The sequence below is a fragment of the Centroberyx gerrardi genome, chromosome 6 (assembly GCF_048128805.1).
Source record: "Centroberyx gerrardi isolate f3 chromosome 6, fCenGer3.hap1.cur.20231027, whole genome shotgun sequence".
NCBI classification, from domain to species: domain Eukaryota; kingdom Metazoa; phylum Chordata; class Actinopteri; order Beryciformes; family Berycidae; genus Centroberyx; species Centroberyx gerrardi.
The window spans coordinates 16,353,144-16,381,081 of NC_136002.1; the positions used below are offsets into that span (position 1 = coordinate 16,353,144).

At 42.2% G+C, this 27,938-nt stretch overlaps 1 protein-coding gene and 3 non-coding genes across 4 annotated transcripts in view; 3 read left to right on the forward strand and 1 right to left on the reverse strand.

Moving 5' to 3' along the window:
* fchsd2 (FCH and double SH3 domains 2) overlaps nucleotides 1-27,938 on the forward strand; it is a 75,938-nt gene that overhangs the window by 3,915 nt on the left and 44,085 nt on the right. The window contains exons 2-3 of the mRNA XM_071904742.2: nucleotides 27-124; nucleotides 16,734-16,779. Of these exons, the coding sequence (XP_071760843.1) occupies nucleotides 27-124; nucleotides 16,734-16,779 (144 nt within the window). The remainder of the gene's footprint in view (nucleotides 1-26; nucleotides 125-16,733; nucleotides 16,780-27,938) is intronic.
* On the forward strand, nucleotides 6,647-6,720 carry trnat-agu (transfer RNA threonine (anticodon AGU)). Its single transcript has one exon. It is a non-coding gene; the product is annotated as a tRNA-Thr (tRNA).
* On the forward strand, nucleotides 9,677-9,750 carry trnat-agu (transfer RNA threonine (anticodon AGU)). Its single transcript has one exon. It is a non-coding gene; the product is annotated as a tRNA-Thr (tRNA).
* On the reverse strand, nucleotides 12,485-12,557 carry trnam-cau (transfer RNA methionine (anticodon CAU)). The gene has a single exon. It is a non-coding gene; the product is annotated as a tRNA-Met (tRNA).

Genomic DNA, 27,938 nt, shown 5'->3' on the forward strand with positions numbered 1-27,938 from the left:
TGTGTTGTTCTTTTTGTGTTCTCCAGGTCAAAGTGACACAGGAGCTGAAAAACACACACACAGAGCAGATGACGAGGCTGCACTTCAAACACCAGACGGAATGTGACCTGCTGGAAGACATGAGGTACACACACACACACACACACACACACACACACACACACACACACACTACCTGAGCACACACACATGCTCCGTTTGTGTCACATGCATGTACTAACACAGTCCTGTTTTTCCCACTGCAAAAGAACTGAGCAATACACTCAGACTACCAGTTGATTTGACATCTAATAGCCTAGTCATTGCTGACTGTGACGTCTGAGCACACACACGCGCGCGTGCACACACACACACACAGCCCAAATGCATGAAAAGAGGGAAGGGAAGAAAGGAATGAGTGAGGGAGTAAAGAGGGAGAGAAGTATGGCATGAGAAAGAGTAGGAGGAGTATTCTCGTATTCCAGTTTTCAGAAGGACGACGGGTCGGGGAAATGACGAAGGAATTTCCTGCTGCCCTCTTCCTGCTCTCTCTCTCTCCATGTCTCTCTTTCTTCCTCTCTTTCTTTTTCTCCATGCATCTCCAACTTTCTTTCTGTGTCTCTCCCTCTCTGTCACCCACTCTTTCCCTCTGTCTCTGTCTCTGTCTCTCGGTCATTCTGCCTGTCTCTCTGTCTATGTCTCTCTCTGTCTCCATCTCTCTCTTTTTTCTTTTTGGCTCAGCTCTGTTCGCTCATGACGTGTGTGTTTGTGTGTGTGTGTGTGTGTATGTGTGTGTGTCTGGCAGTTTTCCCTTTTGGATTTGGCAGTGGGAGGAAACCCTGGTTCCTTCACACGCTCTCATTTCTGTGTTGACTAAGCATTGATTATTTATGACAGCAAACTCTCTAATGCTCTCTGTGTCTCTTCTTCCATTTCTGTCTGTCTTTCTCTCTGTTTCTCATTTTCACGCTCTCTCCCTCTGTGACTTTTTCTCTCTTTCCTGTCTCTCTCCGCCTCTCTCTCTCTAAGGGGCAGCTCCAGCTGTTTGAGAACAGATTGCCTTGTTGCAGCACTGCTGCTGGGTTTTGGAGAGTGAACAAGGCCTTGGTCTCACTTGTGGGAGAGAGGGAGAGGGACGGTGTTTAATGAGAGTCCATTTAACATATGCAACTACTGCGTGTTAGTTCTTTCACTTATTGAGGGATGGGGGTACTGTGTAAAGATCTCCAAATTGGCTGCGCCGTCCTTGTGGCTTAAAGACGCCGCCTGCAGTGTTGTCTCAGTACTTGCCTCTAGCTTCTACTGTTCTGTGATTATGTTTGATGACACATTCTGATCGTGGTAAAATCAGGCGCAGCAGGGCGGCGCAGTGATTAGGGAGGTCGCCTTTCAAGTGGAAGGCCTGAGCTCAAGCCCCCGTGACAACAAGCTTCTGCTCTGCTGAAGTGTCCTTGAGCAAGACGCTGAATCCCTGACAGCTCTTGTGGAGGGGCGAAAGCAAAAAGACAAAACTCGATTATCACAAAAAATCTGAAGAGTTGTGCTGGAAGTTGTTTTTTTCAGTAATCTGTCAACACCAGATGTGACGTAATTAACTAACCTCATACTCTTTAAGACACACAACTCTGTCGGCTGCTGCAACAGGTCTGCTGGAACACAACTAATGACCATTCCATTAACCTTTTTTAAGACAATTTTCATAGCCTTTATGCTTTATAAGATTGTAAGTAGAGAATATCAGGGAAGGTGGCAGAGAGTGGTGTGACACGCACAAATGTCATTAGTTAAATCTGAACCTGTGACACCACTATTACTTGCTGTATGCCACCAGGACATCTTTCCACCCTCACCATAAGGCTGAAATGAGTGAACACAGGACAGTGTAAGAGTTTTGAGTTCATCAGTCATGAGACTCCTCAAATGTAGCCAAGCAATCACACAAACAGAACATTGTCTCCTCAACAAAGGTGCAGCACTGTAACTGCTGGCTGCAACTTCAGTACAATTCAATAAACCTCAAGAGGCTTTCCACTGTGCCTCTTAGCTGTCCCAAAATCACTGTAAAGCACAGCCTTTATTTCAAGTGTGTAGTTATTGGGTATTTTAGCATGGCTTCGAACATGACTCAGCCAATTAGATCCAAAGACCGGAACTATCCATTTTATAAGGAGTATTTTACTAGCTAAATCAAGCTCCTTCTGTACCTACAGCTCACCTGGCTAAGTCTTCGCTAAGGTGCTGGAGGTAACCATCAAGTCACCTAATTGTAGCCTTCAAAAATCAGCTGCAAAATGGCTGTAAACAGGACAGTGAAAGTGTGGCCATACAGCCAAACACACACACTGCGTCACACACACATATTTTCCTGTCTAAAGCCTACAGTAGATATTAACTCTTAAATCCCAAAAGCTGCTCTGAGGTCATTTACCCTAATTAATCCACAGGCTGGCTTTAATCAGGGGACACACACACACACACACATGCAGGCAAAGACACACACACTTTCTCAGACACACTCACGCACACACACACACACACACACACACACACACACACACACACACACATGCGCACACATTGCCACCTTGTATAATGTGCATTCAGTCTACCTGTTGGCTGATGGTAAAGGTTAAAAAGAGAGTGATGGAGAAAGAAAGAAAGAAAGAGAGCGAGAAAGGGCAGTGTGTTTAATCCCCTGGGACAGTTCTTTAGTTGGAGTGGTCTTAGGACAGAGGATGAGGATGAGAGTGAGAGAGAGAGAGAGAGAGAGAGAGGGAGGAGAAAAGGAGAGACGATCAGGAGTTAGACTCAGGGAGTCAACTTAGTGTCCTCAATCCAACTAAATCCCCTATACCCTTATGTCTGCCCCAACAGCTCCACACACACACACACACACACACACACACACACACACACACACACACACACAGGATCCCTGATCAGAAAAATGAGCAAGGACTCAGACATGCTTGAACTCACCTTACACACGTACACTAACATTGGCCTAGCTTTCACACACCCACTGGCCCTTTTTCAGCTCAATAGGAAATACATTTCTGCCTTAAAGATAGAGGTATAAGATTTTAAGTTATTTTAAATCGGTTTTATCAGTCGAGGTGGAACAGAAAGTGAAACTACACTTCGCCCTGCTGCAATGCTTTCAAAATCTGATGTCTAGGTTGGCTAGATCTGGCTTGAAGTCAGATATATCTTTATGTGAAGAATGTCATTTTTTGTTGTAACAGAACTTATTTGTATCCAGGTTGTTAAGTCCAGAAACCATCGGTAGGTTGCTAGCAACAATGTCAGAGGCATCATGCCCAAACAAACATTCGCCTAAAGAGAGTGCTTTCCAAAATCTGTACAAACTGCATCATTAGTTGTGAAGCAGACAGTACAGTGTGCGTTGTTACGCTGGGGCTTCCTGGCTTCCCGTGTTTGGACTGAAAGTGCCAGTTGTCTTGGCTAAGATGAAGTGATCTGTGCAATAAGCTACCTACATGTACCAATATTTGGTTGTTTATTGTATTTGTCTTTTTTTAATTTTTTTTTATTTTGAACAGTTTTTATACCTGTGTGCCACAGCAAAATGTTCATATTAATATATTTCATATATTCAGAACATGTATAGTGACCAACAGAGTGCTCTATTAACTCTAGTCCCAACAATTACAATTTCTTCTCATATTAGCCATAGCAGCAAACTAAACAGTCAGTGTTCAAGCTTTACTATGTTTCAAGTGTCACAGTTAGTCATGTTGGCAAAGTGACAAAGTGACTTCCACCCATTTTCACTAGAAATTATATGTTCGAGGAGTATCTTCGTTTTCCACAGAAACCCTTTAGATGTCTCATGTTTCAGCAACCACAGCTGATTGGCTCAGCACAGTAGTATGCCACAGCGTTATGGACACACTCATTCAGTTAGAATGGATAGAGAGAATACTCCCTGGTGTATCATGATCAACTCCCCGACAACACTATAATACTGTAATGATACTTTACTGACTCGCGTAGAGAAATTCTCTTTTTGCTTTCCTCCCACCACAGGGAGGTCAAAGTAAAAGGTCAGTTATAGAGCAGTGCCTCTGAATCTGGTAGGAATTTAGTGTTGTGCTCAAGGACACATCAGCAGAACAGAGGCTTGCCCACATGGGGCCTTGAACCGGGGTCTTCTGGTTAAAGGACTGCCCATGACGGTGTTGAAACAGTGGCTAATACAGGGTAGTATAGTAAATTAAATAGGACATTCTCGTTCTTGCTTGCACGGGCAAGGACACAGGGTCAAATAGGGCAAGCCGAGGTTTACTCATTATTTAGCAGTGTTTCCCAGGGTTTTCCCCAGGCTTTAGGGAAGCTGGATGGGAGCGACACCAGTGTGGTGGGTTTTGCGAAGAGGTAAAGGCTTGAAAACTCTTAAGAGCACACAACCCCTTAAGGCATAAACGTAAGGCCTCAATTGCTGGAACAAATTTTCCAAGTTTAGGTTGCATTAAGAAAACTCAGGTGGACATCCTAAGAGTAATAAGTAAGGGAAACCCTGATTTCCCCCATGACTACATTCCTTTCAATCTTTTCATTTTGTTGGCTATAATTGATTTGTCAGTTGGACTGTTATTTTGAAATGAAGTAATATAGTAAGTGTTTTTTTGTCCAGTGTCCAATAAGCACCAGCTTTGCTAAGTCCCAGTTGGTCCTGGTGTGGAAAAACTGCGAAGAACCTGCTCTATTATCTCATGTGATCACGCAGAGTGAAAACATGACCACCCCCCTCTGCCTCTCTGTCTCTGTCTCTGTCTCTCTCTCTCTCTCTCTCTCTCTCTCTCTCTCTCTCTCTCTCTCTCTCGCCCCCCTCTCTCTCTGACTCATTTTGCTTATACTGTTGTTGTCACTGATCTCAGAGTATGTCCAGCAGACCATTGATCTCAGTTGTTTTCCCATGTTTGATCCTTCCCTCTCTCTGCTTTTTAGCCCAGCCCTCCACCCCCACACACAGACACAGACACAGACACACACACACACACACACACACACACACACACACTCTTAGTGTCCACTCTGAAGCACTTCAGCGTTTCCTGTCAGACACACACTCATCCACAACTCTTGGCAATGATTTTTCCCCTTTTTACTTTATGCACAGCTGATGTTGACACTGCTTCTTGAGTCATACGCACTATACACACACACACACACACACACACACACACAAATACACACACACACACACACACACACACACACACACATACACAGGAGGGACAGACAGAGGGAGATGGGGAGGAGAGGGAGAGAGGTGAGGGAGGAGAGAGAGAAGGGTGGAGGGAGGAGGAGAAAGAAAAGGGAGCGTGGAGTGAAGACATGAAGACATGGAGGGAGAAGAGGAAAGGAGGGAGGAAGTGGGGAGCCAGAAAGGAAGGGAGAAATGTAGGGAGGTAGGGAAGGGAGGAGACAGGGTGTGAGGAGTAGCCTAATAGATGAAAGGATGGAGGGAATGAAGGGAGGGAGGTAAGAGAGTGAAAACAAGACAGAGGGACAGAGACGTTCTGTCATAGTTATTCATGTAGCAGCTTTTAACAGGGTGTTAATGTTGCCATGGAAATGAGCACTGTTGCATGTGTGGAAAATTGAATCGTTCAACGCGGCAGAGTACAAGTATGTCTTTGCTTCACTAACACAACAGATTTTTGAATCACACACACACTGTATGGCAAGGCTATTACAATGAGAACGTGATCAAACATTCTGCGGATATTAAAATGTGAGTCAAGTCAAATGACCATTCAATACTGTCCATTTTAGCCCTGCGTTACCAAACACACAGTGTCACGCCCAGATGCATCGTGGGTGTGAGATATTTCTAGCTGATAATTGGCTGTGCATGTTTATGTACCCTGAGGTTACCGTGACAGTGTAACCATGGCGGCATAAAAGGCCCAGACATGTCCAAAGATCCCAGTGAGGATGTGTGTTTGTGGGTGTGTGTGTGGGTGTGTGTGTGTGTGCATGTGTGTGCCAGGGTTGATTTGACTTATAAGCTCCAGAAGCCCTTTACAAGTACACAAGTATGCTGTGGTGTGAATACCAGCATATGACTTGAGGACATGTTCCTCACAACAGAATATTTTGGGGTTATGCATGCCAATACAATGTGTCGCAAAACCAACGTGTGTTTGTGTGAGTATGTGTGTGTGTTTTAGTGAGAGAACCAGACACAGACCAGGAAGTAGAAGGAAGTCAGAGAGCTTGTGAGTAAGTGAGTGTGTGTGTTTGTGTGTGTGTGTGTGTGTCTGTCTGTCTGTGTATGTGTGTCAGTGTGTCTGTGTGTCGGGGTGGAAGAAAATGATATGATTAAATGTATATTCTATTTGAATATTTTTTTTCTGAACTCAAGTCACTACCGTGTATTTAGCTATTGAAATTTACTCTCCTCCATTCCTTCATCCACTATTTTGACTTATGTGTGGCAAAGTGAGTCTTAGCCAACTTGGTCACATCACAGTGAGTTCCCAGTTACTCCTGCATGCTTTATCTTTTTTATTAAAGATTATTTCTTCAGCTGAAAAATGACTCAGCTTTCTTGAGAAAAAAAGTTAGGCAACCAGAAAATGGTATAGACAGGGAAACCTTGGTAATGTGCTCTGCAGGCACACAGGGCCCTTCAGGAGGCGCTGTGGCTTAGTTGGTTAAAGCGCCTGTCTAGTAAACAGGAGATCCTGGGTTCAAATCCCAGCAGTGCCTTTTCTACAGTTAAGCTAATATTTCTGCTAGCGTCACTTGTAAGAACAGGGTTCCTCCACCACTTCCATGGTTTTTTCCACCTCTTGAAAAGGTGGAGAATTACACAAATATAAAGACCAAATATAAAGAAAGAACTGTTGTGCGGTCCTGAGACACACATGTCGTAGCAGACCAATATTGTAAGCTTTGTAGCTGTGAAGAACAATCTTGATGTATAGGTTGATATACATTAGTTGATAATCGTATTGCCTAGGCAGAATACATTACATTGAACACAATTTTAAAATCCAGTTAGAAATAAGGTCTGGAAAAAGTAAGGAATTTCAACGTGGAACAAGAGCAGGAACCGTGCTTTAAACATATAAATATGGTGCTTTTAGAGAATGTGTGAACATTCAGAAGTCTGCCTAGTACTAATGAATACATGATTGAAGTCAGGGTTTTTCCTGGCTCAAAATCAAGCAAAGGTGGTAACTCAGCTTAACCAACATTTCTGTGAGCGTAGACATGCATGTGCCCTCTTCTGGCCCAAGCTTACCCTTGTAGTCAGTAAATCTTCAACTCTGTGAGTGATAAAATAAGGACTGATTATATAGCAATCAAAATGGTCTTTAATCTCCATGGGCATCCTCCTCCAGGGGAATTTGTTTTTTAATTCACCTGCAAAATGCATCAATTTGGTACACTTTTGACGTGAACATACACAGGTCTAAATTAAGCATAGTAAACACTTTGAACAGCTGTCTGTAAAGGCCTACAGTGATCTATTGTAGTCTGCCGTCTGTCTTATCTGTTGCTGTGTCTCCTCACTCTTCCCCTTATGAATTCTTCTCTTGCCTCCTTATTTCTCTCCTCCCCTCTTTTCTCTCTGCCTCTGATCTCTTCTCTCTCTTATTCAGTCCAGGTTGTACAAAAAATAAACAGAGAGACACAGTTATTAATGAATGTATAAAAGAACATTAAAAGGCTATAGATGATATATAGAATGTGCTCATCACTCCTCATGTATGTTTACTGTAAAAGAAAACAGAATAAATCCAATCCAAAACCAAACAATTATATTTAATCTAAGATTGTGCCGCTATAGGCTATATTTAGCTAGCTCATAATATTATTACAACCTAATAGTAAGCTACCTTCGCTTTTTATTAGATATAGAAACTTAATTTTAAGTGTAACTTATTTAAGAAGCAAATTATTTCACCTCTCATATTCTTCAGCTATAAAGTTGATATTTTTCCATGCTACATCATAGCTGTAGTAACAAAGATCATTATGCCATGACCTGAGTGAAAAGCCTCATCCATTATTAATGGCTGGAGACTTAATATGCATTTGGAAAATACATTAAGGTACAAATTCAAAATCTCATTTTAACCAAACCTTTCCTGCCTTGCCTTTTCTTGACATTGCGTTCTCTGGCTCTACTTTGCCTCCTCTGACCTAGACCAGGGCTGACCAATTAAAATAATATAAAATAAAATAAATAACACATTCCTTTATTTCTATTCAAGTTACATGCAATGATTGGCAGAGCCCCTCTACCAAATACACACACAGACATACCAAGCGTAGACAGACGAGCTCGATTTGTGCCCTGGTATGTAGGCCTACCTCAATGCACCCAGAGCTGGATTTTAAAGCTGGCTCATGCATAATAACCATCCCACTCTGAGCCCTAAATCAAATGTACCCCACACTCTTGTGTAGTGTAAATCTCTGTAGGCAGCGTTCATAATGGAGCGTGAATGGTGAGAGCCGATAGAAATTTTAAACTATTTAAATTTGACTTATACTTCCTGATCACGAAATATTCAAGGCTAATCTGAAAACATTTAGGGCTTAAGCCTCAAAAGAAAGCCCTTGGCGATGCCACTGGCTGTGCTTACTGTAAATAACCATTTATGATGATGTGGTATTGTTAAACTATTATGTGATTTACTTCAAAACACTGTCCACTATTCACCTGTCCTGCTGCTCTACTTACTCATCCTCCTCGCACATTCTTTCTAAAGAGAGCTGTTATCTTGCCAGCCACGATAAAATCTGCAAGGTTTAAACATGAGCTCACTTTTCTGCACGAGTTGCCAGTTGTGGCTCCTATCTTGTAAAGCGCTGCGTTGAAATTCTCTGAGTGAAGCTGCTTGCGGTGCTGGCTACAGCACCAACTCAAGCCATGCAGACACACAAGCTCAACATTCTCCTCTGTCCCTACAGTGGAACTAGTAAAATAACGCTGCAACGTCCCTCTGGATTACAATCGCCATTGCATGTTACTAAAATCAATGCAATGCTGATGGAGTTTTACTGTGCGCAATGCAGCCATTGTAACGAGTATACATACACATTTTTTGCCGACACTGGGCACATTTTTATCAAGGCGGCACGGAAAATGACCCAGATGGCCGCATTGGAATTCTCTGTGCAGGAACCACCCTGGAAGTACAGTAGACAAAACAAAAGACTGGACTTGTCAAAGCTTTGTGCTGGAGCGCCTTGGCAGAACTGTCCAGAAGATCAAATTCCACCCTAAAATACAATTCATAAAAACTGCTGTTATTGCTGATCTAGTGTAGTTAAGTTAGTTGCATACACAAACAATTCTCTTCCTCAGCTAGTGGAAATAGAGCTCTAATGTACACAAGGTAACACAATGTCATTACCTTGGCTAATTATATCATGTAGGCTAATTGACTTTTCCTCCAATTCGTCCCATGTTATTTGTATCTGTTAAACAACATCCAGGATTTTTGGTAATTACTGTTTACTATATATTTTTGTAATTACTGTTTCAGTGGCTGAAAGTCAACATATGATCTCTCTCACTTTTTCTGTTTCTCACACATACACTCATTCACACAAAAACATCACTAATGACACTGACTTTACAGTACAATTCATTGGTTAGCGGCAGGGACCTTGGAAACTAGTCTCCGCCCTCTTTAGCTGTCCATGAGGCGCTGTGGCTTAGTTGGTTAAAGCGCCTGTCTAGTAAACAGGAGATCCTGGGTTCAAATCCCAGCAGTGCCTTTTCTATTGTCTTGCTGATGTTGCTTCCAGAATTAACCGAATGAAGTTAAATGACATGCATTGTGATGAGCACTGACACTAAACATGTGGACATTCATCAATCTACCCACTGGTGAATACATGGCTGAAGTACAGTAGATGTACAGGATTGTAATTGTCAAAGCTTTTTGCCAGAGCACCTTGACCAAAAAGTCGTATTTATGACTTCTGCACTCAGAAGTAGGAGTTTATAAGCGGACCTTGAAGGCAGCATAAGTGAGACTGTATAGGTATTTATGTCCAGTAGCTTATCATTTTGTTTTAGGACATCTGAATCAATTTGTGTTTCAGTGCATACACATGACCTGTTGATTTATAAAATACAACTTAATGCACTGTGCAATAACAGCCCTATTTCAGAAGTCAGTGTTGACAGGACAGGGCAGGATGTTGATTGCTGATGTAAAACAGCCAATTGCGTAAATTTACAGTTGGCCCTTTGCCCTTCTTCCCTCTCTATTAATCACACTACTACAGAGAGTTGGCTCACCCTTAGCTAGTGTCAGTTATCTCAGATGTGTGTGGAGTTTTCCAGGTCTGTCATAAGGCAGACATCTCTACTTTGTCTCAGATAGACATTTTGGTTAAAAACAAATGAGAATTCACCTTATAATTTGAGATTTGGGAATGTGGCTGTGGCTTAGTTGGTTAAGCCGTTGGCTAGCAGTGCCTTTTCAGCCAATACAATCTGTGTGAAGTCCTAAAAGATACACTGTGACGAGCTGCAACTGTGAACATACAGGATAAGAGGACAAGAACATACACTATTTACAGCTATTACTCAGAAATAATGCTAAGCTCAACAGAGGCAAAATTTAGCACTCCTTAAAACAAGTTAAAGTATAAAGCAATAGGGCTACTTAAAGGCTTGCTATATATGTGTGCGTTAGGGTTGTCGCGGTGGGCGGTGTCACCGGTGTCACCGGTGGCATGCGGTCTTGGAGTCCACACCGGTATTATTAGCCCCACACCGGGAATACCGTTATTTTGTATTTTGTAAAATAAATGTACATATTCAGAGCCATGTTCAAGTTAGGCTACTAAATGATAAATGGACATACTAACAACACAATGATCACTAATATCTGATCACTAACATGACAGATTAGGATGAATAGGATTAATTATTTGTCCTTACCTAGTGACAGCAATGTGTCCAGTACAATCCAATGGGAGCCCAAAGAAGGGCATTATGCCAGAATCTGACCTGCACTCACATTAACTCTCTGAGTGTTGAGCAGTGTTATAAATCTCTGATTAAAAAGTGTTACCGTTTACAAATGCCGTTAACACAGAGTTTGGAGAGGAATTTTAAGTTTCGCTTTCATTGTAGTGCGCTAACTTTGATAGCGCTTAGACCCCCTAGTGGCGACAGGCGGTATAACCGGTATGGCCGGCGTTGAGGAGGGAAACGACACCGGTGTCAAAATGGCACCACCGTGACAACTCTAGTGTGCGTGAATAAGTACAATTTCATTTGGAGGATTAAATCTCATATAAAATAATATAATATGACAGCGTGCCTAGATCAGCTAACACATACGTATGCAGTTACAAATTAAGTGAAAGAAGTCTCATACAAAATTCCTCATCGACCTTATGTGGCACTGTGGCATAGCTGGCTAGAGTACCTCGTTGGTCCACAGCAGATGCTGGGTTCAAATGCCAGCAGTGCTTTTTCAGTTTATAATCTACAAGTACAGTATAATCTCTATTAAGTATACGAGACACACTGTGAAGAGAACTGCCTGTTAACATATAGATATGGGGCTCATAGACAGGGGAGGAACATTAGGTAATCTGCAAAGTGGTGGTGAACACATGGTGCAAGTCCAGTAGATAACAGGACTGTATTTGTCAAAGCTGTGTGTTGCAGCACTTTGATAGAGAACTGACTTGAAGAACAAAAACTGCTGTCATTAGTGACGTAGTTGGTTTTGGGTTTGGGTTTGGTTTTGTCTTTCCAACAGTAAGAAGTAAGAGAACTTTAATGTCATCTGTATAATGTAATCAAGAGACAGTTTCCACTGTGTGTTCACATGCACACCAAAATCTGTGATCATTAAGCAACACTGTCCAAAGGAGGCTGACTTTGTTCAGCTCATTTGGATGTAAAAGATCACATAAATGTTGTGAGTATACCAAGTCATTCTCTCAGTAATCATCAGTTTTCCTTCTCTGGTTTGAAGCTTTGGTTTGGAGTGGCTCATGTCTGCAAATTTTGATGTAACTATCACAGATCATAGGAATAGAAGAAGTTAGGTTTTCTTTTAGGTTAACCCGTTTGTAGATTTGTTACGAGGTTCGCAAACAACAGAAATACATTTTAAAGCTGACACATACTGTCAGTTGGCAGTCAACTTAATATAACTCGCCTGTGTATTTGTGTTTTAGTTATTTAGGCACTGATTTACGAAAGCCTTTAATGTGTGCAGAAACTAGTAGCATGTGCAAAACCAATGACATAACCCCTGATTAGTAAAGCAACTGGTTTTGCACTTATCAGAAGACTTAGTGCGGAATTTGAGCATTGCAAAGGTTTGTGTACCTACTAAAGGTTTCAACAAATCTGGGCCTAAGATTGCTTTTTTATGTGGTGTTCCTATTATTTTGTCCACCCCTCCTATGTTAGGCTGTCTGTTTGTACTTGCTGTATTGGTTTGCACGTGCTAAGGAAGAAGAATCTAAAAACTTTTGCCCCGTGTGAGGCTCGAACTCACGACCTTCAGATTATGAGACTGACGCGCTGCCTACTGCGCCAACGAGGCCTGCTGCACACGGGGAGCATGTGGAGCTTAGAATGCAGAACAATGCCTGGGGGCGGGGGAAGTGTGTGTGTGATCAGCGGAGAGAGAGAGAGAGCGAGAGAGAGAGTCGTATTTCAAGTGACAAGTATATATGGGGGTGGAGTTAAAACACCAAACGTGCTCCAGCCTCCTCCCTAGGATTATTGACAGTTTGATCTATTGCCGTTTTGTATATGTCTCTCTGTGTAGGGATTTGAAATTGTGGCTGAGTCATTAAGAGCTGCAAATGTCTATTTCAGCTATTAAAACCTGGAAATCTAAAGCAGGCTCTGTCTAGGAATCAGAGTGAACACAACAGCTTTAATACGAAATGATGCCTTGGGAAAATTTTGACAAGAAACGCTGCCCTAGTTGTTTGGGCTGTAATTAGCATAGAGAGGACTGACAGTAATTATGCTGTCTAGGCCTAAGTGTTGTCTTCCTTTCTGCTTCTTCCCTCACTGTTTCCCCTCCCCAGTTCTTGTTCATGGTTGTTAAGTTTAGATCCTTCAGACATACCGGCTGTGCTACAGAGCTTACATTAGACAGCAGTGGTTCTTGAAGAGGGGTTTGGGAACCTCCATGAGTCATAAAAAAAGCCTGAAAAAGCAGCATGAAAAGGTTTGAGTATCACTGCTATACACAACAAATGCATCATCCCACTCATTTTCCTCAGCATGTCAGAGACAACTGTCAAATCATGACACATTTTTCTTATTGCTTGTGAGAGGCAGAGACAACAGAAAACACAGACTGGTGTTTTAATGATCTGATGACGTCGTCCAGAGGCCAAGCAGTCGTTAATCTTTTTAGGCTGAGCTAGTTTTCTCTTCTTCAACAGTAGGACAGGCTTTGTCAGATATCCAAAGCACATGTAGGTAATCTTATCCTGCTATATGAGTTGTTTGAAGTCAAGTCAAGTCAAGTTTATTTCTATAGCTCGCCTCAAGGATCTCAAGCATGTCTCAAGGGACTTTACAGAGAATGTGCCTACCTAGATCTAACTATCAACAATCAATCACAAGACAAAATGAACGATGCAGTACAGTATGCAGCAAAATGAAACACAAGTAAACAAAACAAAGCACAAGCACAAAATAATATGGTGGAAAGACATAGCTTAACAAAGACAAAACAGTTAAAGTGAAATTAAAAAAAAGCAAAAAACCTGAAACAAACCCTGTTCACAAGCCCTGAACGAATGATTGAAGTGGGTGGCTCCCAGTTGGGTTAGCCATAAAGGTGTTAAAAGCAATGGATTAAACATCTACATATGAATGAACAGAAAAGAGAGTGTTAATGAGTAGGTCATTTGTGAAAGGAGTAGAGATAGTCTCACTCAATCACAAGGGTTTAAATACCATTGAGAAAACTTTCAAGGCCATTTCTCAACAACAAATAACATTCTTGCTTTGATTTAAGACTTCAATTCCTTTGCAAAGCAAAACAAAACAAAACAAAACTATCCCTTGATCCCACTTCAGCCACCCTCAAATATCCCCAAATTTGTTGGTACAGCTGAGGCATCACATAAAAACTTTGTGTAGATTTACCACAAAAAAGCTGTGTGTATGTACAAAAGTAAAAGCATGCATACACACATATTTATTCTCAGATTTATAAAATGCTGCATACACCATTAGTACTCATGTTCCTTGTTCTAAATTACAAACAGTGGTGAATTTTTGCACATGTGAATGGTCTTAATATCCACTCCCTGCCAACCACAATTAGGCATGGCCATATGGTTGTTAAAACATCCCATGGTCGTTAGTATTACATTTCTCATTTAGCTCATTCTTTCTGGCCAAGATAATAGAAAAAGCACATAGTAAACTTAAATAACCACAGGCTTCACCCACTGAGAAGTTGGTCACCGTGGACGAAGTTAATTTTGAGTCCAAAAAAGAGGATATTATTTTGAACAGATTTATTGACTTTATGAATAAAATAAAATTTGTCAAATTTTAAGTGATCAGAGAAAGCTTTGAAGTGCACACATAATCATGGGTTTGACCTCAAAATATACTTTCTGCCACTGTCTTTCAACATCTCATGTAGTCATTGTGCCACAACAAGTGCAAACATGACACACCATAATTAGAGCAGTTTCAGTTTTACCGCAAACGTTAGGGCTTAATTCATTGTGGTAAATTAACTTAGTTACAATTGTTACATTCCCTTCTCAACAGAGACTTCAAGGACTGACATCTAAACCAGCGTAAAACAAGCAGGAGCATCAGCATGTATTAATGCATTATGTAACAATCAAGGTTTATAAGGCAGCAGGTCACGCATATAATATTTTGTGCACTTATTCCATTTTATCCTTTAGTGCTTGAGTTCTATTTTGACTTTAAAAACAGATCAGAATGGTGTGACGTTTCAAATGGGCCACGTACAAGTGTTATGCCCTGCTCTATCTCTATGGGCAAAACAAAAAATCAACATTTTATGTGGTTGGCTTTTCTGTGTTCTGATAATTTCTGTGAAATGTATACGGTGTAAATAATTTGTTGTTACCTTTTCACAGTTATCAAAGAACGGCATTATCATTCAAATGTTTATTTCCTGGAAGTCACAAAATGCTAACAAGCTAGTAAACTTCCGTGCAAACTTCCGTTCAAGAGTCATGCTAGCATTTTGAGACTTCAAGGAAAAACATTTTTATGATTGTGCTGTTTTTTGACAACAGTGAAAAGGTAACGCCAAATTATTTACACCATATATATTCCACATAAATTATTAGAACATAGAAAAAAGCAACCACAGAAAATGTCAATTTACTGTTTTGCTCATAGAAATTGACTTGTACTTGTACCGCGTCATCACCATTCTTATCTATAGGCTATCAAATGATCTATGGCATCAAAACAAAATGACCTTCATACAACTCAATTATTTATGTCAATTTGAGAAGATAAAATGTGTATGCACCCGTTATGTTCATGTGGCTCTGGTCACTTGGCAGTGGCGGTAGTTGCGATCTATCTATCTGTCTGTGCAATCATATATCTAAAGCTATGTTTTTCATTCTGTGCATTCCTGTCTGCGATAAGAGCCTCCTCTGACTCTGCTGCCCGGATGTTATGTACTGTTGAGCGGGCGAGGGGAACGTTCGTATGGTGTGTGTGTGTGTGTGTGTGTGTGTTTTGTGGGTCTGGCAGTGGGGGATTTTTAGAAAGAACTGTAGGGCAGTGAAGCAACAGAACAGAAATTCCTCTCTTGCATAATGTTGAGGTCACTGAGTCCACTCTCTGAGATGTCACACTCTCGTAACTCTCATACCCAAATTAACTCAAATGTGCCGTATATCACCAGCCACTGTTCCAAAGCCAGGCCAAATGGGTTTTGCCAGTGTCACGGCCAACTCAACATATTTACTTTTGCATTGCTCTTTCTCTCCCTCTCTCTCTCTCTGTCTGTCTCTCTCTCATATATTATACATACACACACACACACACACACACACACAAACACACACACATATATCCAAAGTCAGCTTTATCTCAGACTTTCATGAAGAAGAGTCCCTGTTGTTGAAGGTGATGAGCACCTTGGCAGGGTAGACCACCCCGTAGTGGATCTGTTTTGCGTAGAAGCGCTCTTAGTTTGTCTAAGGCAGCTTGCTGTTTCCATTGTCCTGCTGTAACGTCAGGGAGAATGCTGATTTTATGTCCTTCATATTTCAGCCCCTCCGGTTTTCTCCCCTTTCCGGCAGCAAGACAGATAATATGCTGTCTCACTTCAAAGCTATGTAGCCTTGTAGTCAGGCATCGTTTCCCGTTATTCCCCCCGGTGCCGTGTGTGATGTTAGTGTGCAGTGGTAGTGGGCCTAAGTCATCCTGGCCAAAATGCTCATACAAAATGTCATTTACACATGTTGGTCTGCCCCCTTCTATACCATCAGGTGGTTCAAGTATTCTCAAATTGAACTTTCTGCTGTGGTTCTTGAGGCTTTCTTCCTTCTGTTTTAAAATTCTAACTTCCTCAGACAGCATTTTCATACCACATATTATAGACCACACATGCTGTTTGTTTTATTTAACAAACGACAACAGCTTGACAGCTGTAACAAGCTCTCTTATTGTTTGCATCATTACATTTATTGTTAAAGGAAATACTGATAAAATATTCTCTCTCTCTCTCTCTCTCTAGGACCTACAGTCTGAAGAAGGGACAGCTGGAGAGGGACTATGCCCAGGTGAGAGACTGGCTGGACACAAGCTTAATAAGTGACTAGGCTTAGCCTCATGTTTAGAGAACTGATTGTAAAATTGCTAGTTCAAATCTGGAATCTGGGAGAATATGTATGAGGGGAAGCCAGTGAGAAGTGCTCTCATCTCCCTCAACAACTTGTACGCATTTTACATAGCTGATTTTGACATCAAAGTGTGCTGGTACAAGTTGTTACTTTATATTACACCAAAAGAGACATGCTGTCCTTTTTTAGCCTGATGCAGAGGCCAGCAGACAGCGTGGAGTTTGAACTGCTGTGCAAAGGTAAATGCTGGGTTGGTGATGGTTGAGATGATGTATTCACTAGTATATGCAATAAAACATAATGTTAAGTGCTTAATCAATGGTATGTCGCAGTACTTAGCTTGTGATGACGCTGACTTCCCAGCAACACAGTTGGTTAAATTTGGCTGTTCTGCAGGGATTATAAATTAGAAGGCGTCCTTGTTGGTGTGATATCTAATATTAGTTATGTGTGGTTTGTTTTGAGTGTGAGAAGGCTGGACTGCTAAACTAACGTCCAAGGCTTATTTATTCCTGCAGACAACCAGCCATTGTCAGAGTAGCAATCAGACTAATAACACAGACAGAAGAGACCAAACCTGCAAAAAAAAACAGAATGGAGAGTTATAGCGGCACCTTGTTTTGAAGTCTGCCAAGTTGCATAATGAACTCTGTGATAGTTAACTGACAATCTGCGATCATGTGTGTCAGGTAGGGATGTCCCTATCTATTTTTTTCCGGCTCCGATATTGATGTGGGTTTTAGTTAAATATAAGCTTTTATTCAGCATGGGTATCAAAAAATGGGCTGTTTTGTTACTGGTATCAAATTCAAGGTACCAAATATTTTCAAACAATACCCAGTTCTACCCAAGTGTTGATAATCTAACGTCCCCCTGCAACCTCTCCCCCCAGGCTGTTGATGAGAATATCAACTCCCCTAGTTAAAATAGGGTTAAAATAAGATATTTTGAAGGGAAGTGCACACACCCAGCCAACTTAGGTCAGGTGCTTGTTAAAATTAGACTTGCAGATTTCTTTTTCATTTATTCTTCAAAACAAGAATTCACATATGTGCTGCAGGCCACATTTGGTTGCACTTCCACATATTCCTATTTGGTTATTCACAGATGTTAGTCTCTCTCTCTCTCTCTCTCTCTCTCTCTCTCTCTCTCACACTCTCTCTCTCTGTGTCCATCTGTGTCTCTCTCTGTCTGTGTCTCTCTCTCTCTGTCTGTCTCTCTCTCTGGCATTCTTTCCTCCTTTTTTTCAGATTTATAAAATGCTGCATACACCTTTAGTACTCATGTATCTTGTTGTAAATTAGAAGCAGTGGTGGATTTTTGCATGCGAATGCGCTTTCTATCCATTCCCTGCCAACCAACACCTACCTATACTGTTTCTTCTCTTTCCTGCATTCTTTCTTACTGGCATTCATTTTTCCTTTTCTCAGATTACGTTTTTCTTTCTTTTTTTCTTTTGTATAACTTTATTTTCTTGCATTTTTTTCTCTGTGCAGCAACTAGCAAGCAACCCTAAATGATTTGATTAGTTGTTCCTGGAACAGGCAGGATTCCAAACCCAGGTCTCCCACTCCCAAACCAACAGACAGTCTGGTCTCGCAGTTGGCTCACAAAGCTTATACACACAATGGTTCTTACACTCATTCATATCGAGGGCTTAGAGCCAGGAGGGCCTGAGTACAGAGTTTGAGAGCCCAAAACACTAAAGTACTAGTTACCAGCTGTGCAGAATGTGTTGGACTTGTATCTGTAGCTGGGTTCTAATATTCTGACTTACGGTTGAAGATTTATGCATATAATTAAAAGTGATGATACCCAGGCAACAGTTTGAGGCAATGTAGCGGGGCAACATTGCTTTCAGTGTGGATGGTGATTAGCAAATAGTTCCAAACTTGTTTCACCTTCTCGCCATTATTTGTTGACTTTACTTGATTGCATTGATTTATTTAGTTAGCCTGATATTTTGTTGAATAAAGACATAGTTAATTGAAACAGGCTTTTGATATGTTGCAACGGATAGAAAGTCGTTAATCAAGTTTTACTGAGGGGATGAGTTGCATTGCCTACTGACAGTGCATGCCATACAAGACTTAATTGTTCGTAAGAAACAACTGACAAGGATTTGTATCGCTCAACACCTCACTCTCAGAGAAGGGGTTGGAAGAGACTGTCGTGCGCACAAGTTAATACTTTGTACTAAATAAATTTTTTTCCCCACAAGATAGCCGCTCTGCATAAAACTCAGCTGCAGATGTGTCAGAAAAAACAAATCTACATTTCCAGAGTAGTAGGCTACGTCAGCGTACTCCTCTTACTAAGCATGAATTGAGTGGTGCTCTCTGTCAAGCGGAAACCAAGCAGCGCTTGGCAACAGCAGTGTGAAAGACTGTCTGATTTTTATTGTATTTTGATGCTGCTCAGCTTAAGCTCCCTTCACATGCACATGCACGTGCACACACACGCGCGCTCACACACATAGAAAAAAACTCGCTCTGCTGCAAAATCCTCCCATAGCTTAATGAAACATATTCTAATACATAACCCATCCAGCCTCCATCCTTAACTACATATAAAGACATGCACACACACACACACACACACACACACTCTGTGCAGCTGTTCACACAAATAAACCTTGTTTTCTGACCCCAATGTCCTCACTGTATATACACACAAACACACACACATTCACACACACACACACACACACTGATGTGGAGAGAGGAAGAGAATGAGAGAGGGAAGGAGATTGGAAAAAGGAGAAAGAGAGAAAAGGAGACAGTGTGTTTCTGTACCTGTGTGTGTGTGCGTGTGCGTGTGCACGTGTGTGTGTGTGTGTGTGTGTGAGCATGTGTCTGTGTTTGCATGCGGGTTCAAATGGTGAAGTGTGCGTTTCCTGTGGTCATGTGTGAAACCCCTTTGGTTTGAGATACTCAATATCTCCCCCTCCCTCGTCCCTCTCTCTCTCTCTCTCTCTCTCTCTCTCTCACACACTCTATTGTCTCCCAGCACTGTCTTCTTCACCTTAGAAATAGAGGTTGCTTAGCAACAACCCCCTACTCAATAGGACAATGGATTTCCTCCTAATTGAAGGTGTGTGTGTGTGTGTGTAGGAATGTCTGAATACCACCGTTTTTTTGTAGATGGATGATGAATGGGCAAAGATCAATGAGCGAAAATGAGTGATGAGCAAAATGTTTCTTATTCTCTCCTTTCTTTTTCTTTTCCTCACAATAGCATTTTATCAGAAAGAGAGAGAGGGAGGGGAGAGAACAGAGGAGGACATAAAGAAAGAGAAGAGGAGAAAGAAGCAGAGTGTGTGTACGTGTGTGTGTGTGTGTGAGAGAGAGAGAGCGAGAGAGAGAGAATGTGAGGTTGACTGACATGTTCATTCCTGGGGGTAATGAGTGCTGCTTCTCTCTCTCTCCCTCTCTCTCTCTCTGTCTCTCTCCCTCTTGCTCTCTCTGCCCTTGCCTCTCTCTTTCTCTCCGCTCAGGTAGTCAACCACTCGTGGTTGCTCAGGGAAACTCCTCTCTGCTCACTCATTGGCCCCCTCCTAGCCACTCAGACAGAAGTCCAGCCAATCAGCTGGCCCAACAGACGTCTGTGTTAGCATGACATCACTTTACAATGCGCTCATCTGGCAGCACACAGAGTACTGACAGAGAGAGACAGACGGAGAGAAAGCGAGGGGGGGGGGGGGGCAGAGAGAAAGAGAGAGTACAAACTGCAATGGATAGACAGTGAGACAGAGAGAGAGACAAACATTTAGCCAAGAGAGGCAGAAAGAAAGTAAAAAGAGAGTGAAGACGTTGTCATTTAACCTTTGTCCTATCACCATGTCAGACCAGACGCTCCCACTGTGGTGATGTCAACTGGAATTACTAGCTGTCAATCAAAAACCCCATGCTCTGTGTGTGTGTGTGTGTGTGTGTGTGTGTGTGTGTGTGTGCTATGTGTGCGAGAGCTATTTGTCCTGTATTCCCCTCCCACGGTCAACATTACTGGAATAGTTTTAGGCTGGGGTCACACTTCACTGGACTGCCCAAAAAGGCCAACATGCTGTGTCTGTCGCTGTGTGTCTGTGTCTGTCTGTGTGCTTGCAGGCCTGCTAAATGATCCTTACTGTGTGTGTGCCTGTCATGTTGTGCTCTATGTTCTCCAAATAAATGAACAATTCTCGTAAAAGGTCTGACTGCGGGCTTCAGTTTATACATTAGACCTGCAATAGTCTACCTAAAGTAGAACATATTGGTCAAAATAGAATTCCAATTCTATGTGCGTTGCGTTGAATCTCTCCTCTCCTCTCCTCTCCTCTCCTCTCCTCTCCTCTGCTCTGTCTAGAGAACAATTGGTTGTCAGCTGTTTTCTGCACTGCAGTTTGCCTCTCTCCCTCCATCCTTTCCTTTTTTCTTCCTTACTCCCGCTCTCCCTCTATATTTCTCTCCCTCCCTCTTCTTCCACTGACATACATTACAGCTCATGCACACATACATTATAGCCTACTTTGCAAACACATATTAAAGGATAATTTCGGTTACTTTCAACCTGGGCCTTTATTTTTATAGTTTCTGCCATCATGACAATTGATTGTGTTAAAAATTTCATTGCTTCACTGTAGAGCTTTATGTACCTCCAGGTCACCGGGAGCGCTGATCTCCAATACACACCCACAGGGCAAATACACTCTGAAACAGTTGAACCCAAAAGCTATGTCCTTTCAGTACAGTAACACTCACACTGTAGTAAACGTGTCTTTAAAAAGCTATGATCGAACAATTATCACGTCATTTCAGTTACAATAGTCCATTTGATAGCCTACTTCCTTGTTTACTTTGCTTGCTGCTGGTTTTCTGCCACGTTCAGTTCATACTGGAAAAAGCAGATGGAACGCCCACATCAGAGTCAGTTGTACTTATGAATTCAAAATCAACCATAAACAAACTACAGCGGATATTTCTCACTTTCATAAGTACGGTTGTTTGTATTAGTGTGAATATAACTGATCATTTTGATTTGTAAGACCTTGGACTGCCGACATCGCTGAAGTACTTCCTGTTAGGGCTGCACGATACTGGAAAAAACTGACATTGCAATATTTTTTTTTTCTGCGATATATATTGCGATGTGAAAAAATACAGGAATTTTCACCAAATGACTTGAATAGCTCTATCAAGCCTTGCCCCTTTAAGAAGGTGGCCTTGTGGGTAACCTGCACGGGTGACGTAGTAGGAAGTGAGTGTGTTTTTAGCCGCAGCCAGAGTGAGTTGCAGGATGCTAAGTGAATAAAGTTACCATAGTTAGCGGGAAAAGAGCTTAGAACGTCACCGAGAGGCCGTGCATTATGTTCGCTGCTGTACCGAAATAAAGTGCCAGTTCTCCACTGCAGAGTTGGTCCGGACTCTTAGTAAAAAGCTTGTTACCAGCTACGAGCCAGGCTAAGCTAAAATAGGCTAGCACAACACCAGAGGCTTCCCAACTACGGTTCGGAGCCGCGAAAGCTGGAAAGGTAACATACGCTGCTCTTATAACAAACCCTTAAATCGGAGTAAATTATGTTATATCAGACAGACTTCTCTTGTAGATTAGTCATGGAAAATGAGAACCGTGCAAGTTTTCCTTTTGTATCAAGCAGCAAAAAAGTTGTAGCATGACGTGTTCGAGTTAATTTGCCTTACTTGACATCGCACGTCCTGCGATGTGACTATTGCGCATGCGCACATCGCGATGACGATGCTGAAACGATATATCGTGCAGCCCTACTTCCTGTGTTTACTGCTTGCACTGACACACTCACAGATTTCGCGACGCCGGGTGAGAGATAATGTAGCCCGCAAAAATTCCCGCATATCCTACTTGTAATTACCACTAAGAGGTTGACGTGACATTTTCTCCCAGTCGGTAGTTCATATTTACAGAAAATCCGATATGACTTTAACGCAGCATCAGAGTACTTGAACAGTCTTGCCAACTAGCTCATGCTGGTATAACACAATATACGCAAGTTTCAGGCAGTGGATAATCAGAAATCGGATGTAGTCAGGTCCCATTGCAGTGTGACTGTTATTGTGTTGAAAGGATGTGTTTTAATCGCTTTTTGGGTGCAACTGTTAGAGCTTGCTTTGGCCCTTGAGTGTGTATTGGAGAGCAGCGCTCCCGGCAAACTGGTAAAGCTGTACAGTGCAGTAAGTGACGAAAGTTTGAACACAATCAATTGCCATGATGGCAAAAACTAGGAAAATAAGGGCTAGGTTGAAATTATCCTTTAACCTCTAATATCACTGGCAATGCATTGCAGATACCTGCGTTGTAGTCACTTTGATATTAGGGCACAATGCATCTTCTGTCCTTTCTCTCTCTCTCTCTCTCTCTCTCTCTCTCTCTCTCTCTCTCTCTCTCCCACTCTCTCTCTCACGCACACACACCATTGTAGTGCTAATGTTTGCCCCTATAGCACTAATGTTTGAGTTAGATTGATCTTGACAAGGTCAATAGATGGGAAAGAAGTGTGTGTCGAGAGAGAGGAAGAGATAGTGATGAGGAAAGCAACATTTTCTGTTTCTCTTTTTCTCTTTCTCATGCACACACACACACAAGCCACACGGATATTACACATAATACCCTTTTACAACACGTCTTTGGTGTCTGTCGCAATCTCTCCCTTTTTTTTTGAAACGAAAGCAGCTTAGTTTTGTCATCTCTTTCACTCTTTCTTTCCCATCCACTCCTTTCCCATCCATCCTCCTCACTCTGTCATCCCACTTATCCCCTGTCTTTACCTTAGCTTACTCTGCGAATTGTGGAGGTCAAGACAGTAGACATCCTAACCACACACACACACACACACACACACACACACACACACACACTTGTGCTGTGGGATAGAGAAGTGCAGACAGGAAGAGACAGGAGATGAAATCAGCTATATTGATTTGAGGAAGTTGAGAAAGTTGGTGGGGTTGAAGGGACAGATACACGAAGCCAGGCAGAGATGAGAGAAACGAAAGAGAGAAAATGGGAGAGACAGAGACAGACTGAACAAGAGACACGGGGAAAAATTAGTGAAGAGTAAAAGAGAGAGTAAACAGAGGGCTGAAGCATCAAGGTGACTGTCTGAGAGTGTTTTGGCAGGCTGCGCAGCTGAGAGAACAGTGAGGGATGATGGGAGGAGCAAGGGTGAATGAGGTAGAGAAATAGAGATCGATTGACAAACAATCACTATTGAATTAGGTGTTAAACAACAACTGGCGGTTGACCTGCAGCCCCGATGTTCACTCACTTAGTAAAACCCTCAACTAAACCCCCCTCTCACTCTCTCCATTTCTCCATCTCCTCCTTTCACTTGGTATATACCTCTCTCTGCCCCCCCAGTTTGCTTTAGTCAGCAGTTGCTGGTGTTCGGGCAGTAAGAGCTGCCTGGACAACATATTGTTCACAGGAAATAAAAGAACAAGTCAACAGTAAAACATGTCATCCCCCACAAATAATACAGTCCCCTTCTAGGCCAATCAGTAGCAACTGTGTCACCTTATTTTGACCTGTAATTGTAGTTTCCCCCTTGGACTAATCTGTAATTTTGAAAATGCCAGAACGCAGCGGTGAAATGCCTCGCTTCCCCAAGTTTCTTCCAAATCCGATCAGTGGTGTGTGACGATAGAGGAAGATACACACAAATGAACAGACGGAGGCCGATCCATAGTCCCCCCACGGTGACAAAAATTATTACAGGCTATTGCCTACTTGGATTCTCTCTGATTCTCTCTGATTCTGGCGTGCTCAAGTACACCATTGGATGATATTCAGCAATCTTTCTCTCCCTCTCTCTCTCCCTCTCCCTTTTTCTTTTTCTTCGTCTATCAACCCTCCCCTCTCTCTCACACACACACGCACACACACACACACACACACACACACATCCAACGAACTCTGGTCTCCTCAGGATATCCTGCTGTCTGAGTACCCTGTGTGCCACTCTCACAAAAACAGGATGTGTGTTTGTGTGCGTGTGTGTGTGTGTGTGTGTGTGTGTGTGTGTGTGTGTGTTGTACTCTGTGTGTGTATTTAAATGAGCAGTCCCAGCTCATCTAGACCACACAGGAAGGGCAGAGGGGTTGCCATAGCAACGCACGGTTCAGGTGCTTGTCAGGTGATGACGGCATAGAAAAGAGGATGGAGTTTGGATGAAATGTCCAGCAGAAAATAAAAGGAGGGAGTGGAAGGAAGGGAAGGGAGGGAGGGAGAGTAAGTTGAGAGAGGGAGAAAGAATAAGACTGAATGGGAGATAGAGGATGATGAAGGTAGAAGAGAGGGAAAAAGAGGGAGGGAGGGAGAATGAGAGAGAGCATCAGAAATGCTCCCAAGTCAGCCGACATCAGCATCTCAGTAAAGTTGTCACATCAGTCGCTCAGTGTGCCTGTCACCTTTCAATCATCGCCTAGCTCAGCTGTTGTTGTTCTTGCTCAGTTAATGGGCCTCTCAGCATAGACTCACCTATGAGGCTCCAAGCAGTGTGTGTTATTCTCATCTATATGTAAAACAGGATTTGAGCCAGGGGGATTTTGGAAGGGGTTAAATAACACTTTTCTAGGGGGTCAATGCCTTGTCAGAAGGGGTCAACAGAAAACAATGATCTGGAGACTGCATCATTCATACTAACGAATATGTTGGAAAGTAAAATATACTGTGTTGCCACTTGTAATTAATGAATTGAGAAATTTACTCACTAAGTGTCAGCGGTGGCGCTAATGCAGTTGCATGCCTAAAACCTGCCAATTCTGATCTACTGAGCTGTGCAGACAAGCATTTTTCATGTGGAAAAGGAGTAGACACCTGGCAGGAGACTATTAGCCTGTTTGACCCAATTAATATGTATTTTTAGGAGTGGCAATCGAGGAGATTATTGAAATGAATCACCCCCATCAATTTACTAAACCAAAATGTACATATTTGCAGCGCGCATGGTATTTAACACTCATAAGGGGCACGTCCGAGCTTCTCACCCTGAGAAACCATGACTGCTGTGTTATTTGTTCAAAGGCACAACAGGCAGAGAGAGAATAATAAGAAATAAATAAGAGAGATTGTGTTGCATTTGAGAATTACTCTCTTTTACATGTCAGAGGATGAGATTAAAAGTCAGATTTATTTTTAATAATAATAATAATTACATTATTTTATCAATGGTTGATGAAATCAGCAAACTACAACCTCGGACCGAGAGGAGTCGTGCCATACCCGCACTGACAAAACTTCTGACAGCCCTTCATCTCTTGGCCTCTTGCTCAGCTGCAGTGTGGAGATCACAGGCTGCTCTCCCACCTGCGTTGTCTAATGCATTGAGAGCAATGCTTTAGCATGTGGGACTATGGTTGCGCCTCAGGTATCTAATTGGAAAATTGAGGCTGACATGATTTGCATAAATGGTCTTCATAAATCAGGTGCTAAACTGGAGAAAGCTATGCCTGTTAAGCTTTTGTACACAGTAGTAATGAGGGCGCCTCTTAGTAAATTCGGCCCTCAGTGAGCTTTAAAAAATGAACACTGGTGTAATTTTACTTTTTTCCTATCGCCATTACTGCCCATGAAAAGTCTAAACACACTGATGTGTTTGCCGCAGTCAGAAGCCACTACTGTCTGTTCTACTACAGGTTTGCCTGACCTCCCATAAGTCATACGCTTCCATTAAAAAATACATTAAAAACAGACATACTGCTGCCTTGACTAACATAATACATCATGTTGAACAACACGTATTGCAGTTATTCCTATGACTATCATCACACAGCTAATTATGCGTTTAATGGGAACTGTTTTCACTTTTTCTATTACTGCGCACTGCTGCTTACTTGTGGTGGCAGTGAAGAGGCAAAGTGAAACTTAAGGCAGAGTGGGAGGCAAATAAATCTCTTCACATTCAGTTCTGGCAGCAAGGAACTACGTTTGATATGATTGCAACTGTAATGATTGTGGCATTATAAAGTCATGTTAGGAAAAAAATACAATACACGTGTTATTTAAAATGATGGATTGCTTTACTCAATGCAGCAAAATGGCTGCAAGCTGTTTTTAATGTATTTTTGAAAACATGCCAATGACTTCTGGGAGGCAAGGCAAACCTGTAGTAGAACAGACAGTAGTAGCTTCTGACTGGGCAAATACATCGGTGGGTTTAGACTTTTAATGGCCGTTAATGGTGATAGGAAAATCTAAAATTACACTGTTATCCTTTAACTCTGGATAGGAGTGGGCTATCGATGTTGGGTGAAGTGCATTGCATTCCAGGACCTAGATGGGGACCTTGACAGCCGTTGAGCTACCGACTACACAGGTCCACTTGGTCACTCAGAATTTGAACTCTGTGTAAGAGTGGTATCCTCACAGTAAAGCGCTTTAGGGACACACCCACAACGTCCAATAGGGGACACCACTGAGCACTGATCCCTGGTGTCCAGCTGGACCAAATCCAAAATATGTGGTCTTATTGTACTGCTAAATGTGCTGACCTTAGTGGAAAATAAATAATATGTATCAGATTTTGGTATTTGTACCCTGACATTGCAGGGTTTCCAGGATTTTCCCTTGCTGTTGGAGAGGCTTAGGTGGTAACATCACCTGTGCAGTGGGTTTTATGTGTTTGGGATTTGAAGATTATAAAGGAATATGTAACCCCTTTCAATACGGATGCAAGGTAAAAACCTGCTGGAACTCATTCAAACGCTTAATATTAGAAAAAGTGAGAAATATGTTGTGTAACCGACATTGTGATATAAGTTCGGCTCAGACAAAAAAAAAACCTTAAATGGGCCACTTGACAGTTAAATAGATGGGAGTTTTATGGAGGTTTGTAGTGGGGGCGGGGGGTGAGTGGGAAAGCAAAGCTGTCAAATCAGTCATTCTGTCAGCCTGTCACTGGCTGTCTCAGCTGTCACTCACTGTCCTCGCTTAAATACCCCCCACACACACACACATACACACACACACACACACACACACACACAAAAGGTGAATGTATACACAGCAGGAAGGCAAAGATCCCAGGTACAGCTATTGCAGTTTAATTAATGCACTCTGTCTCTCTTGCTCACTCTCTTTCTCGCACA